Raw genomic sequence first — 15,193 nt, 5'->3', positions numbered from 1 at the left:
TATTTGAGAAATATAAAGTCGAAAGTATAAAGAGATAGGTACTCCCGACCACCTTTGTCTCTCCCGCAGAGCGCGAGAGAGGAATTTCACGCCAGGGCAAACAGATCGTTATCGCAGGAACCATTTGCCACACACGGGACTTAATAGTGGCCCCACCCTACCCTGCACACGGGCAGCAAAAGAGCGAGCGAGCTTTAAGTTAAATAAACCGCCACACATTTATATATGATAAGACACACAGAGTGACGAAAATTAATAAACTAAGTAAGAGCCAAGGTAACGGGGTGGATTAGGCTGGTAGAATGTGGAGTCGAAATGATATTTGAGCGATGTCAACTCAAAGTATAGAGAGATAGAAACCCCGACCACCTTTGTCTCTCCCCGCAGCACGTGATAAGAATATATACTCGAGAGAACATCTTCACTTGGAAATAAATCAAATACTATGAATCGCAAGTAGGATCATAACTGCGTATGATAAGATACCAACTGTGATGTGAAATGTTAAACTTGAAAAATCTTAACCATTTCTTTGTGCGTCGGAAACGTGTACGAAAAGGGGGGGGGGGGGGGAACACGCCCCTCTCTCTGGATGAACAGCGTCGACAGACAGACGCCTTCTAGATGAATCGAAGCGTCTGTTTCCTTGATGGTTTATGGCTTGAGGAAGACCCGAACAGAACCATGTCATAATTGCCACACACACGAACACACACAGACCCCCCCCCCCCCCCCTTCACTGCACAGAGAGAAGAATGTCTTTGAATATAACGGTCAGCGCATTTTCAAAAAGTTCAGTTAAGTCAGTCAAGACAGATCAGCGATTCAAGACGTCCACAGGACGAGCAGTCGCATGGAGCGGCTGGCTCCGAGCATCGCTGAGTAGCGAGGATCGCTGAGTCGCGATGTATCAACAAAAGTGAGTCATACAGCAATGGAGGAAACCTGCTGTCAGTGAACCAGCACGGGCGCGTTCGCGCATCTTTAAGGAGAAAGAGCGCGGCCAGCAACGCCAAGCAAGAGCGTGCAGCAGCTCAACCAGCAGTGGAGAGAAACTGCTGTCAGCGAACCAGTACGGGCGCGTTCGCACATCTTCAAGGAGAGGGAGTGCGCGCCAACAGCGTGCCATCAGCACCAGCATCAGCACCAGCGCGTGCCAACAGCGTGCCACCAGCGTGCCACAGCGTGCAACTTCGCGTCACCAGGGCTGAGAGGGCAGCGGCCCCGCACTCAACACCCATCGGCGCGACGACGGCGAGCGTCGTGCTGACTCATCCAGCCAGCGGTGGACAGAAACTGTGAGAAGCCGTTCGTATGCAACCCCTCCCCCACACTCTCCCCCTCACTCCCCCATCACGCCGCAACACACAGGAAACACATTTTGGACACCAGAGATGCTAACCTCGGCGTCTGCTTTACGCAAAGAATTGAACCAGTGATAAAGAAGACACACGATACGCATATCGGGATAATCAAGAAGGGTTGCCACTCCAAGGTGGTGCATTAAAAATCTATTCATAATGAAAAATACTGCTATCATTGAGTTGCATAATAACGAATCGTCCTTCTGTTAACGTGATAAGAATTGACTTGAAGGTCTATGAATGGATGTGGTACTGTGTGGGCAATGTTTAAACACGAATTTACATATTATAAGGTTAAGGTTTTGATAGAATAGTTGCATGTTTTAATCTCTCTCAACAACCAATCGATTGCGTTACGCGTCGGGAATTAACCACAGGTGCCGTTATCAAAGTGAAACAACGCAATCGTGATGGTATCATATTAACGCTGTGTTGAAATTCAAAAATCCCGAGATTGAGTTTTCATGTTATCCAAAAAATAAAGTTAGCTAGAAAATAAAATTGATTAAAGCAGAAGTTTGTGTGTGATTCTTCCTGAAATTCTGCGTAATATTGTTCTGCGTATGAGATCTGAATCCTGGGGACCTATCATAAGCACACTATCACCACACATAATCCACTGCATACGATTAATTGCGTTGTTCCAATTAATAACCAACCTTCGTCACCGAGGCTCGACCTGATATTCCATATCGACCTACATTATCATAACCACGCCCACTCGCATAAATTAATACGATTATCTCTCGAATCAGCATAATTTATGTGCATTTTACACTAATTAACATAATTTCGGATAAATTATGAAGATTTAAAATTTCATTAAATTTTCATTATTTTAATCAATTTTAATAACACCTATATATATACAACAGTGTGAGTGTAGTGTGTGTGGGTGAGGTGGGTGTGTGGTGTGTGTGTGGGGTGTGTGCGCGGGGCGTGTGCGCGGGGCGTGTGGGGCGTGCGCATGGGGCGTGTGGGGTGTGTGGAGTGTGTGAGGTGTGTGCGCGGGGCGTGTGCATGGAGTTTGTGCGCGGGGTGTGTGGGGTGTGTGGGGCGTGTGGGGCGTGTGGGGCGTGGGGCGTGCATGGGGTGTGTGCGCAGGGTGTGCGTGGGGCGTGCGGGACGTGTGTGGGTGTGGGGTGTGTGTGCGTGGTGTGTGTGTGTGGGGTGTGTGTGCGTGGTGTGTGTGTGCGTGGTGTGTGTAGAGGTGGTCTGGTAGGCGGTTCCAGGATGGCCACGTCTTGGGGTCCAGGGTCAGGTGTCCGCCTCCTCCACTCCGGTTGACGTCATCCCCCAGTGACGTCACCTGTATTGGGCACAAACCCAGGCGAGGCAAGGTTTATCAAGGGCCAGAGCACCCGAGACGAAGCAAGGTGTGTCGCTCGTGTGCCCTGTGCTTTGACCCCACTGACCCGAGCTTGATTCCCGCTCACGGCCAACACTGGTGACGATTATGTGAACTGGTCGTGGGCCTCCCCTAGATCAACTCAGCCTTATACAAGCACCCGATGAAATGTATGATAATTGTGGTGGCGGCCACCCACCTTGTGACGTGCCGTGCCAGCCTTCATAGGTGCTCTCTCACAGCACTTGCCCCCATCAATCTGTTAATTCTAATATGGGAGATCTTTGTCTAGGTGCGAACCGGTTCTGTGATGGAGTCTTCATTCGTCCACACCACAGCTGCAGCCGCAGCAGCAGCAGTTGCGGATGAAGCTGAAAAATGCCCGGAATATCTTTCGCACGCCGGCAAATCCCCGCACACGTCTCCTTCCTGACATCCTTCTTGAAATGCCGGTGACTTCTTTCTCCTTCTCATCATTGCCGTGATCTTTCTTGCTGGGAGAGAGAGTGGGAACCAGCCTGGAAGAGAGACACGCGTTTGATCGTCATGCCTCGTCCGCCTTTCACACATTGCTAGGTGTGCTTGCCTACTGCAGGGCGATCCAGGTGTCTCGTGACCCCCCATTTAATCACCAAAGATTCATCGTTTTGCCATACCAATGGGTGTGAAGACATAAATGAATAATTACTGCTCAACTAATTGGGGTTCACAAGACACCTGGGCCACCCTGTGCAATGCAACTCAATGGTCAAAGCATTTCCACGCTGAAAACGAGCAGCAGGGCCAGTGGTGAAAACTGAACATTCGCAGGACAGGGGCCAATCTATGTTGGAGGACCAATGTCGCAGTTTACAATTTGGAATCACGTCAGCAGAAAATTGCGGTCGTGTCTCAAGATGCCGCATGAAACGGAGGGACCAGGGAGTGGAGCACTTACGAGAGAACCAACGGGCTGGATGGAGCACATTCAAAATTTGGGATTTATATTTTTCCACAATATAAAACAAAAGGCTGATAGGGATTAGATATTGGCCATTTGAGATGTATTGCTACATGAGGAATACTGGCACCCAAAGTGGACTAAAAAGAGTGACCAACGTCGAAGTAACGAAAAAAAGGTTGCACGTGGAAGAAGTCCTCGTGAAGCAGGCATTGGTGAGAAGGAAGCTGGCACGATTTGGACACGTTTAGCATAGGCAACAGGCAAATCAAAAGCGTGTTGTTTGGGAAAATGGAAGGAACTGAAAAGAGACCTAACAGAGAATGGCTTTGGTGCCAGAAAGAGATGCGCTGCTTGAGCATATTGGCACGAGACAGAGGAAAGTTGAAACAAGTGGTGAAATGTGAAGTGGACACCTACAGGCTATCTGCCCATGGTTCGTGCTGATGATAATAAATAAAATGGATGGGGGTGATGAAATATTTACCGAAATATCCTCTGGATAATTGTGTAGGTAACATTGTTGTTAATTTTCATAAAAATGTTAGCTTATACCAATATAGGACCCCTAAAAAACAGAATCCTCATGTTTATCATTTCGAAAACAGATATTTTGTCTTTTCTGATACAGAATGTTAATCTTGGTGGTGGTAGTTTGACTGAAAGATGTACGTGTATTACCCATACATCATGGACTGTATTATCACTTCGTGGGAAATCAGCAGTGGATGTTTTAAGGAGATATAGGTACTGTAAAACCTTGGATTGCGAGCATAATTCGTTCCAGAGACGTGCTTGTAATCCAAAGCACTCGTATATCAAAGCGCTCGTATATCAGTTGTGATCACGTGACGCTTGGCAGACAAAGCGTATATGTACTACTGCTCGTATTGCAAGACCTCGCTCGTTTATCAAATTAATATTCACTTAAAAAGTTTTGCTCGTCTTGCAAAACACTCGCAGACCAAGTTACTCGCAATCCAAGGTTTTACTGTACGTGGAATTTCCACCAGTGGGTTAGGCTTAATGACGGAGGTGAAAATTGCCTAATGCTCATTTAAACAGGTACACACTTGGTTGTGGCTTAACGATAGCACAACCAACAAAAACATCCTTAATCATGCGCTTGCATGCGGAGACTCACTGTTGGCTCCTGACAGTCACAAATTCTTCAACACTGCATCCCCCGGGAGGCACGGATTCCGGGATCCCATGGGACTGAGAGTTGTCGTCCGACAGTTGTGACTCTGCTGGGGCTGGGTCCGCGTTGAGTGCCTGTGGGTCCGCGTTGAGTGTCTGTGGGTCCGTGTTGAGTGCTTGTGGGGCCGCGTTGAGTGCCTGTGGGTCCGCATTGAGTGCCTGTGGGTCCACGTTGAGTGCCTGTGGGTCCGCGTTGAGTGCCTGTGGGTCCGCGTTGAGTGCCTGTGGGTCCGCGTTGAGTGCCTGTGGGTCCGCGTTGAGTGCCTGTGGGTCCGCGTTGAGTGCCTGTGGGTCCGCGTTGAGTGCCTGTGGGGCCGCTGCCTGGCCAAGTGGAACGTCGACGCTTGGCACTGCAGCGCTGCCCTGCGCCTTTTCACCGCCCCTCACCCAGTCGTGCTCCAAGGCCTGCTCAGGTGTGAGCCGGAGTGCGGGGTCCCACCTGCCAACATGCACGCGGGGGATCGTCAGGGCCCCGTTGTCCACATTTATTCTGCTCATGAGGAGGGGGTTGAGGCACACCCAATAAATTGCCAACCGTATCCTCCGTAGCATGCGTGTACAGTGTGTTCTCCAATAACGCGGCAGCTGCGTTCCTGAAGAACACCGTATTATGGAAACAAATCGCGCTGCTGTAAATAATGTAGGTGAAAGCACAGTCCGCGATAACGCGTTAGATGCGTACGCAGGCTGAACAACGACCGAGGCGTGTGGGCAGCATTTAGAAGCATCCAGCAGCATCCCGCCTTTCGTGACGCTACGCCGAGGCAGCCGTACAACCGCTGATTCCTATTAGCGTGACGTATCTCGGTTCACTCAGTCGCGTTATATCCGATTCGCATCGGCGTTGTAAAAATAAAGCGTTCCCAAATACATCCGTCACGTCATATCCAATTCGCGTTGCGAAAACACGTGTTATAGGAGAACAAACTTTCATGTCGGACTTCTTTAGCACCGTACGCAGCCAACCGCGCTAATCGGGAGGTGTGGGGGATGGACAACAATCTAAATACGAAGGCAATTCTAAAGAAATGGGTTTTAAATCAACATTTCAAAGTGCACAGCTTCAATGGCTTCACGATAATTGGGCTAATTAATTTTAAGAACGCACAAAAGCGAGAAACGTTGCTCTGATATGACAAAGTGCGCAACAAGTGATAGTAAAGTTTCATGGAGTTGGGGCTCTTACTCAAGGCAGCCGAGAAGGAAGTTGAGTAGCTCCTTGTCATAAGTATCCAGCAGCGACTCCAGGGGTAAACAGCTCGGGACAATGACCTTGCCGTTGACAATTGGGCACCCATTCTTGTCTGTGTTTGTGAGGGAGAGAGGAAAAAAAAGAAGCAAGCGTTGGACGTAAACTGTTGTGGACGATTTACGAGAGTGCAAAGACTGACGGAGGTCAGATATTGTACGCTCGAAATGTATTGCTCCAGGATTACTGCTGCATCGAAGCTTGACCCAAAGAGTGACCAACGTCAGGGGCAGAGCCACAGGGGGGGCTGGGGGGGGGGCTCAGCCCCCCCTGAAATTTTGGGAAAGTCGGTAATCGGGATAACCGGAAATCCGGCTGCTGCAAAATGCTGCAGGCTACCACCTTGTGCTGCCCTGCAGGCTGCTTAAGCGGCAGCCTTTTGAACATATCGAACTTATTAGCCACATAAACGGCTCCGACCTATTAATAAACTCCGCGTTCAAATCCAATAAAATTAGTTGTATAAATTTGTGGCGCCCATTGGAAAACATAAACGCTGGACATCTCAGAATACTAAAGTGAGCCCCCCTCAAAGTCAAAATCCTGGCTCCGCCCCTGACTAACGTAGAAGCAAAGACAGAAGTTTGCACGTAAAACAATTAACGTGATGATGCAGGCAGTGATGAGAATGAAACTGGTACTATTTGTCCACACACACGCGTGTAGTAGTAGGATGGGGACACAAATAAGTAACAAAAAATAAAAGTGTGTTTTTTTCGGGAAAAATTAACGGAACTGGAAAAAATGAAGAAGACCTGCCCAAGAATGGCTTGACGATGGCATCAGTGATTGGTGTCAAAAAGATATAGCCACTATATTCTTTTGATTCTTTCTCTCTCCCCATTCGCCCCCTCCCCTTTCCCCCCTCCCCCTCTCTGAGTTATTTAACTGCCCTAACTCTGGCTTCTCTCCCACTTCAGTAAAAACATATTTATTGCTGTGGTTGTCACGCCTGATGACGATTGCTTGTGTTGCAATCTAAACGTCGTGATTTAATTAATTAATTTATATATATTTTTATTGCTTTTTTCCCCACCTACGTGGCTTTACCGAAAGAACCAAAGAGCATGCGTCCCTGCAGTCGCGAAAACTTCAAATCTAGATTGATGTGGCCACTGCTTGAGAATATTGGCACGAGACAGAGGAAAGTGGAGACATGCCAAAACATGCAGTGGACACCTACGGGCTATGTACCCGTGGATCGTGGTGATGATGGTGATGACGAGTACATTACAGAGACGCTCGTCTGACAAATGTGACGTCAAAAAATAGCAACCAACGTTCACTCGACTCACCCATGGTAATGGTCCAGTTGAAATCTGTCAAGATCATTGACATTGGTGGGAGACCCAAGATCTGCGAACATTTGAGGTTGCATTCATGAGCTAATTTGACTGCGAGCACAGTTTACATGCAGTATAACTTTTAACATCTACAGTATGAATTGAAGGTGTTTTGCACAATTACTGCACGTGCTTTTGCTTATCTTAATATTTATATATGAATTATATGAAAATCAACAAATATCGCCTTCATAACATGGGTCTGTCACAGTGGCAGTCTGTCTGGCATGGTCAGTAAACCCCCAATGTAAACCCCCAATGGTAGCTATTCACATGAAGACATCCATTCTACATATGTATATTCTACATATATGTATTGGCATCCGGGCACCGTTTTTTTTTTAACCAAGGCATGAGTCCAGAGGATGAAGACAGCTCCATGGAATTCCATGAATCGTACATTTAAGTCCGTAACATTCTGTATGCCATTATTAACGAATTCGAGGATATAAGCTATGCCCTGCATTGCAACTAATTCATAACGAATGCGCTTAGAATTTCCTGTTTCAGGCACCTTGATGGCTCGGCCAAGGAAATCCTTGTAGTTGCCGATGAAGAGTCTGCAGCCGAGGAGAATCTCTACAATCACGCAGCCCAGGGACCACATGTCTGCTGCGCATGTCACGAAAGGCAGCAGGAGCGTCTCAGGCGCCATGTATGGCCATGTTCCACAGGGTCCGGTAACTGCTCACCACACGCACATATCGGCGCATTTAAGCACAGGGCATGGCTGGCTATGTGGGCCATGAAAGACGTTCCACATACAAAGTGCAATACGAGAGTACACCCCGACGGTCGCCCATCGGTGGGATAGGCTCCGCCGCTTCAGCCATTAGCCAATCAGGTGGATGGGATCATCTGGGCCATAGTTCATAGGCGGAGCTCAAGGGTGCTCGTGGGGAACCATCTGGAGGGTTCGTAAGGTGGGGGGGGGGAGGGGGGCGTGGCTAGAGGTGGGGCTTGGTGACGCGGGAGAGGGGTTATAAGGCGGAAGCAGGAAGAGGCTCGGGGTCAGTGTGGGCAGTCTGAAAGCTGGGCCACGTCTCGCGCCTCCGGAACGTCGGCGGTCCCGAGGCGGTCCCGGGGCCGCCTCTTTGCGCGCCGTCTGCCGTCGGGGAGCGGGGAGCGAGCCGTGCGCGGGACAGCAACAACTCACACCGCGTAAAAGGCGGAGCGAGCGGCGCTTACGTGGGAAGGAATGCGGAGCTGTCCTAGCCGTCAAAGAAATAAATAATAATAATAATAAAGAAGAAGACACAAGTCCAGTGTCGTCGTCGAAGTGTTTTAATGCACACACGTTCATTTCATTCTATTTGCCGGTCAAGTGGTGCCGCGATAGAGCGCTCGACTCACAGATTGCAAAGTTGTAAATTGAAATCCTGATTAGGAGGCGATAAAGGTAAACACCTGAATAAGTGGTATAAAGTGGTTGCACCATGGGGAAGTGGAATTTCCCCCATTGTCTCAGAGCCGCCAATACATGAATGCCACTCTTTGAGATGCTTTGTCTCGCTAGGTTAAGTGAGGACCTACAAATGCACGCGTGACAGCTACATTTGCACCCACTTCTGCTCTTTTAGGCTACGTTTCGATGCGGCAGACCCTGGCCCTGTTTAAATACCAACTGCCAGTGCATAATAGGCTTTTTTGGGGTTACATCGTGTAAATATAAATGTGTCGTTAAACCCGCCACCTCCAAACACAGCCAATTCGTAAGGTTTGTCAAATGAACAAAACATGCCAATTCAGTGTTTTGCACGGTTGGGAATTGAAAACGTGTTACAGGGAGTGTAGTGTAGTAGAGTCCTAATCACTATTCCACTACTCCAAAGACAAATATTCCCCATATAGCCTTAACAGGCTGTCGGGGCAAGTGCTGCTAACGAGCACTTATTCAGGCCGGCACGGCAACACAGGAAAGAGGGTGGCCAGCATCATGTCCAGCCGCCTTTGTCTACCCAGTGGCGATGTTTACAAACTGCAAGAGGTACTAATTTGAGGCTGAGTCGACCTAGAGGACGCCCAGGACCGGATCAGGCAATCGTCACTGGTGTTGGTCGTGAGCGAGAATCGAACCCCGTGTGCCGGGTTTGAAGCACAGCACGCTAGCCACTACCCTTCCACTCCCCACAAAGACAAAGATCCCCCGTATAGCCTGTAACAGACTGTTGGGGCAAGTGCTGTCAGCGAGCACCAATGAAGGCCGGAATGGCACGAAAAGGACGGGTGGCCAGCACCACGGGAATCGAACTCCGTACGTCAGGTTCATAGCGCAGCGATCTAACCACGACACGACCACTCCCTGCACTATTAACTCCACAGACACACCCAGACACAGGGGAAATCACTTACATGACCTTGTAACTTTGGCACTGACGCCAAAATCAGTGATTCTGATGTTGCCGGTTTTATGGTTTTTGACAAGGATGTTTTCCTGGAAGGAAAAGAAGTTGTGGCTCTTGTCAGAGGTGCTTGATGTGTACAGCTTTGAAGCATACAGCACGCAAGGTAACACTACAATTTGCATATCGGTTGAAGGTCGTTCACTCATTCATTTATTCCTTAAAAATGTGTCGTTAACGTTGACATTTGTAATTATAGCTGCATGAGTGTTGTCACTATTATTATGAATGTGAATTCGAATATTTATCAAATAATATGCTGTTCGCTCTCAAGAAAGCAGAGATACGCAATGCCCTGCGTTTAAGCAAGCCTCAGCCAAATATTTAGTGCATTTCTGAATTAGTAAATAGCATGCATTTCAAGAGTAGCACAACAAAGAGTCGCGTGGTCTTTGACTTCTATTTTGTGAGTCGCGAGAGTTCGTCCTGACAACCAGTTGGCTCAATGCAATAATACAGAAGGACTGAATGAATGATGCATTTCGGATATTTTGCGTTCACTCACTGGCTTCAGGTCTCCGTGCAAGATGGACTCCTGCTTGAGCTTGACAAGAGCCTTCAGCATGGCCTGAGTGTAGAGCCTGACTCTTGAAAGGGGAAAGTGCTTTGCAATCCTGAGCTGCTTTCTCAGGTCTTGACTACAACAAAAAAACAGGACATCGTGAATGGTCACTGTAGGTATTTTCCTCGTGATCAATGCTTTGGATTGCTTCAATGCGGTTAAGGCTTCTGCTCACGTAAAAAAAGGCAATTCTCAACTCTGCCAGGGGAATGATGATTAAACATGACCTGCTCATTGGGTTCAGATAAATATAATGGAGCCCCTTGCGACGGTTTGCTGTTCCACATGGTGCATGAATCCTGCTGACGGGCGGGATAGGGCCTTGTGGCAGCTATCAGCTTCATGTGCAGCTTATGTCAGTTCGCAGTTTCTTTTATTTCCAATTATTATGCAAACATCTCATGTTAATTGGCTGGGGTTTTTTTTTGCACAATTGTGCCACTCAGCTCAAATGTATCCAGCAAGGCCCAGGGAGCAATTGTAAACAGTTGTGTATATTATTTATATTTGGAGTTTGAAAGTTTGTCTCCCCCCGTGGTCGCGTGGACATTCTCTTCTGGCTCTTCTGGTTTTTACCCCCCACATTGAGAAACATGAATTGAGATTAAATGTTGATTTAAAGCTTTCGTGACTGCAGGGATTAATATTCTTGGTTCTTTCGGCAAAGTCACCACGTAGAAGGGAAACAATAAAATAATAAAAACACATTTTTATAAAAAATAATTTTATATTTTTTGTGTATAAAAAATATATTTTTATTATTTTATTGTTTCTTGGTTCTTTTGGTAAAGTCACCACGTAGAAGGGCAACAATAAAATAATAAAAATAAATATTATATTTTTTGTTTATAAAAAATAGAATTTTTTTTATTTTATTGTTTCCCTTCTACGTGACTTTACCGAAAGAACCAAGAATATTAATTGAGATTATTTATATTATTTTGCTGTGATAAATTCCCAAGTGATAAGCCACTTTGTTGCGTGATAATTTGTGGCCAGGTTGCTTCTGAAAAAAAAAAGTTAATACTTCAGTAGGCTTTGCCTGGTAGAATGGGGATGGTTTCGTATTATTTGTATGTGTTTAGGTGATTTTTTATTACATTCATGGCACTTTGCAATACTATCATGTTTTTGTATTGTTTGTTGTTGTAACGTTCTTACCCGCCCCTACTGGATATATCAGTGACAAAGAGCGATATAGCTCATCGCATTCCTCCAGCGTAAATGCATAATCTAATTCTAATGTGCGTATTTTTTTACATGTTAAAAAAGTATCGATATAGCCTTACAATAAATTGTTAATGCATGCTAACATTTTGATTTAAAGCTTTCGTGACTGCAGTAATTCATATTCTTAGCTCTTTCGGTAAAGTCACGTTGAAGGGAAACAATAAAATAATAAAATATATATAAAACAATATTGTTTCCCTTCAACGTTACTTTACCGAAAGAGCTAAGAATATATGCATGCCAACATCTCAATAACCTTGTACGCCACGTAAAAAAACAGAATCCTGTGCGAATGCACTAATGTGATGGCGTTACAGAGATGCGATTTCTTCTCACCCGACAAACTCCAAGACCATCGTAAAATGTCCCCTGAACATGAAGGATTCGTGGAGTCTGATGATGTGGTTGTTTTCTAGATCCGTGGACTCCAGGGCCAGAATTATTTCCGGCTCTTTTTCCACGTCCGTTTGCCAGGTGCTGTGGGAGAAATAAAAAAAAAATAGTCAACAAAAATTAAATATGATACTGCATTGGCAGTAGCGCACAAGGTAAAAAAAAACAACTCAACAAATTCATTAGTAACACTGACGGAACCTTTTTTGGCAATGGTCCGCCTTTGCTGACCTCTTCTTTGTTATGGAGAGAAACCGTGAACCCATCTCGCCACACTCTTGTTATTGCACGCTTAAGAGGCATGAGGATGTACAAAAACTAGGATGACACCACCAGCAGAGCCCCCGAAGACAAGGCTATATGCTCTAATCCCGATTTGTTCTGCTTTCATGGAAAGTAACACTTGTTAATCATCTCACAAGTTTTTTTTTGATCTTCGAGACAGTCTGGTCCCTTCACCTGATGAAGGCCGCTTGTACTGTGGCCGAAACGTCGTGATTTTTGTTGTTTTTTTGTTGTTGTATTTTTTACCTACGTGACTTTACCCAATAGAACCAAAGAGTATGGATCCTTGCAGTCACGCAAGCTTCAAATCTAGAATCAAATCTAGAATCTCACAAGTTGTGTTCTAGGCACATATCCAGATATAAATGTGGCTATTTCCATCGTGCAATCTCACCGTATGCAGTGCTGCAGCATTTTCAAGGCCACTTTTTCTTTGGTCTTGTGGTCCATGCAAAGCAGCACCTGGCCAAAACGTCCTCTGCCAAGTACCTTTAGTATCTGGTAACGGTACGCCAGGTGGTCGTTCTTTTTCTGCGACAAAATAACAGAAGATTTCATTATTCAATGCGCCCTTATTCAGTCATCAATCATTACTCAGTCTTAAAGCGTCGCTCACTCAGTGCCCATTTAGTTATTGTTTTTTTTATTTTGTATCCAAACCGATAGAACAATGTGTGTGATGCTTGTGATGTATTTGCCAGATGCCTCATACTGGACACCACTTGATCATGCTATGTAAAATGTGTCATAGACGGTCTCTCATCTCATGTGCGTATAAGTATTCGCTCAGAGATTGGCAGAACGACATTAATTGTGTGTGTTCATCGGTATCCAGCTGAAGCCAACAACTCCATACGAACAATTGTTATCACGTATGCACCTTAATGAGGATCTTTTTACAAATTTAACACATAGGCTTTGAACCATTATGATTCATGATTGAATTTTGGGTTATATCGACACGTGTGTAAAATGCCAATGTGTGTCACACTCCTAATACCCTAATACAGCCAAATTGATGCTTCAGTGCACTGGCATGTTTTTGAAAGCAATCCACAACATTGAACAACTTGGTACGATGTTTATATTCTTGGTTCTTTCGGTAAAGTCACCACGTAGAAGGGAAACAATAAAATAATAAAAATATAAAACAATAAAATTATCACGACGTTTCGACTGCAACACAAGCAATCATCATCAGGTGTGAAAACCACAGCAATAAATTTTGAAAAAAGTGGCGGGTTTTTTTAACGTTAGCACTTTTTTCAAATTTTCTTGCTGTGGGTTTCACACCTGATGATGATTGCTTGTGTTGCAGTCGAAACGTCCTGAGAATTTAATTGTTCTTCTATTTTTATTATTTTATTGTTTCCCTTCTACGTGGTGGCTTTACCGAAAGAACCAAGAATATGGATCCCTGCAGTCACGAAAGCTTTAAAAAAATGTTAACTTGATACGATGTTTCACTGCTAATTACAAACAACACCATCAGACCACACAGAGGATCCCTGAGTTAAATCTTCCACGAAGCTCATAGTCCACCCTAAATTGCATCCGCACAAACCATGGCAGACGTGGATACCTGATGCGCAAATGGAAAATTAAAAACTCTCCAGTAGTGTGCGCTTGTGGTCATCCAGAACAAACTGCACAACATATAACGATGCAATGCCCGATCCACAAATACAAAAGGAGACATCACAGCGATATACTCCGCTACTCCTGATGCTGTTAACTGGCGTGACTGCCACCTGAATGTAAAATGGTATTTGTTTCTCTGCGAATACAATAGCCATGCGAAAGACAATTGCCTGGGTTGTTTGGGTTTGCAGTGGGATGTGGACTTGTTGGAATGAACATGGACCATATTGGAGACTCACCGGAATGTAGTCGTTATTTTCGTCGTCGTAGCCATTATTTTTACGGCCATTTCTTACACCGCTAGTCTTAAAATAAAAAATATTTTCGAACGCCTGGATTTCTATGCGTTCAAAAGAAGTCATTTTCTTTCGGAATCTATCCAAGATTTCTGCACCCACACACATACACACATGCGTTAATCAATGAACACATTCATATATGTAACAGAATCGTAATATTTATTTTTACTGAAGGAATCTGATGAGCTATAAAGCTCTTTTTAACAGATGTCCCGGAGGACAACACAAAAGCATGATAGGAGGGCAAAGTATAGGAAAGCTATGCACATCACTTAAAAACATATACAAATCAATTTAACACGTAGGCTTTCGCGACCAATATTATTCATAATAAAGGTTTTTGGGTTAGATCGCGTTTATTTATAAATGTGTCGTAACCCTCCACCACCCGACACGGCCAATCAGCAAAGAAAAGTGTCACGTTGACAAAAGACAAATAATTCACTACTTCAGCCCACCGGTGTGTTGAAGGGTTAATCCACATTTACAGTTTGAGTACGACGTTTCGCTGGTAAATACTTCCAGCCCGATGATGCTGGAAGTATTTACCAGCGAAACGTCGTACTCAAACTGTAAATGTGGATTAACCCTTCAACACACCGGTGGGCTGAAGTAGTGAATTATTTGTCTTTTGTCAACGTGACACTTTTCTTTGCTGATTGGCCGTGTCGGGTGGTGGAGGGTTACAACACATTTATAAATAAACGCGATCTAACCCAAAAACCTTTATTATGAATATACAAATCAAGTTTAAACTATTTTCTTTAACTTACCAGCTAAAGCCCATTGAGCTATTAACATTTTTCAGTATCTGGCCAAAAATTACAACTCTACAAAGTGGCTTATCATGTGGACATTCATAGAATCACAAAGCAACTAAGGACTTATGCATGACTTCAAATGTGCGTGGTCTATTTAAACGCGTAGGACCGTTCAG

At 45.3% G+C, this 15,193-nt stretch overlaps 1 protein-coding gene across 3 annotated transcripts; it reads right to left on the bottom strand.

Moving 5' to 3' along the window:
* Window positions 1–1,351: 1,351 nt before the first annotated feature.
* Window positions 1,352–14,720, bottom strand: LOC142912598 (dual specificity tyrosine-phosphorylation-regulated kinase 4-like). Of its 3 annotated transcripts, none has more exons than XR_012934215.1 (11): window positions 14,197–14,720; window positions 12,711–12,847; window positions 11,975–12,115; window positions 10,352–10,484; window positions 9,797–9,878; window positions 7,959–8,128; window positions 7,397–7,457; window positions 6,039–6,156; window positions 4,797–5,291; window positions 2,912–3,230; window positions 1,352–2,673 (listed from the first exon to the last, which is right to left on the bottom strand). XR_012934215.1 is itself a non-coding variant. In XM_076060745.1 (11 exons), the coding sequence occupies exons 1-10, from the start codon at window positions 14,359–14,361 to the stop codon at window positions 3,032–3,034; spliced, it is 1,701 nt and encodes a 566-aa protein (XP_075916860.1). In that variant the 5' UTR covers window positions 14,362–14,720; the 3' UTR covers window positions 1,352–2,673; window positions 3,013–3,031. The 3 variants fall into 3 exon arrangements, 2 of the variants coding, with proteins under 2 accessions (XP_075916860.1, XP_075916844.1); XM_076060745.1 differs by having other exon boundaries at window positions 3,013–3,230; XM_076060729.1 differs by having other exon boundaries at window positions 1,352–3,230.
* Between the last annotated feature and the right edge of the window lie 473 nt (window positions 14,721–15,193).

The sequence above is a fragment of the Petromyzon marinus genome, chromosome 1 (genome assembly GCF_048934315.1).
Source record: "Petromyzon marinus isolate PM22_M1 ecotype Great Lakes invasive population chromosome 1, UKy_Petmar_22M1.pri1.0, whole genome shotgun sequence".
In the NCBI taxonomy this organism is placed as follows: Eukaryota; Metazoa; Chordata; class Hyperoartia; order Petromyzontiformes; family Petromyzontidae; genus Petromyzon; species Petromyzon marinus.
Note: the sequence above shows the minus strand (reverse complement) of the source record. Positions and strands in the feature narration are given on the sequence as shown.

Bases quoted from the DNA above. Each gene is read 5' to 3' on its own strand.
- LOC142912598 (XM_076060729.1), bottom strand. From the start codon at position 14,361: ATGTGTGTGGGTGCAGAAATCTTGGATAGATTCCGAAAGAAAATGACT. The intron at 12,116-12,710 runs GTGAGATTGCAC...TTTCTCCCACAG, and splicing joins ATGCTGCAGCACTGCATACG to CACCTGGCAAACGGACGTGG. The intron at 9,879-10,351 runs GTGAGTGAACGC...TTTTCCTTCCAG, and splicing joins TGCACGGAGACCTGAAGCCA to GAAAACATCCTTGTCAAAAA.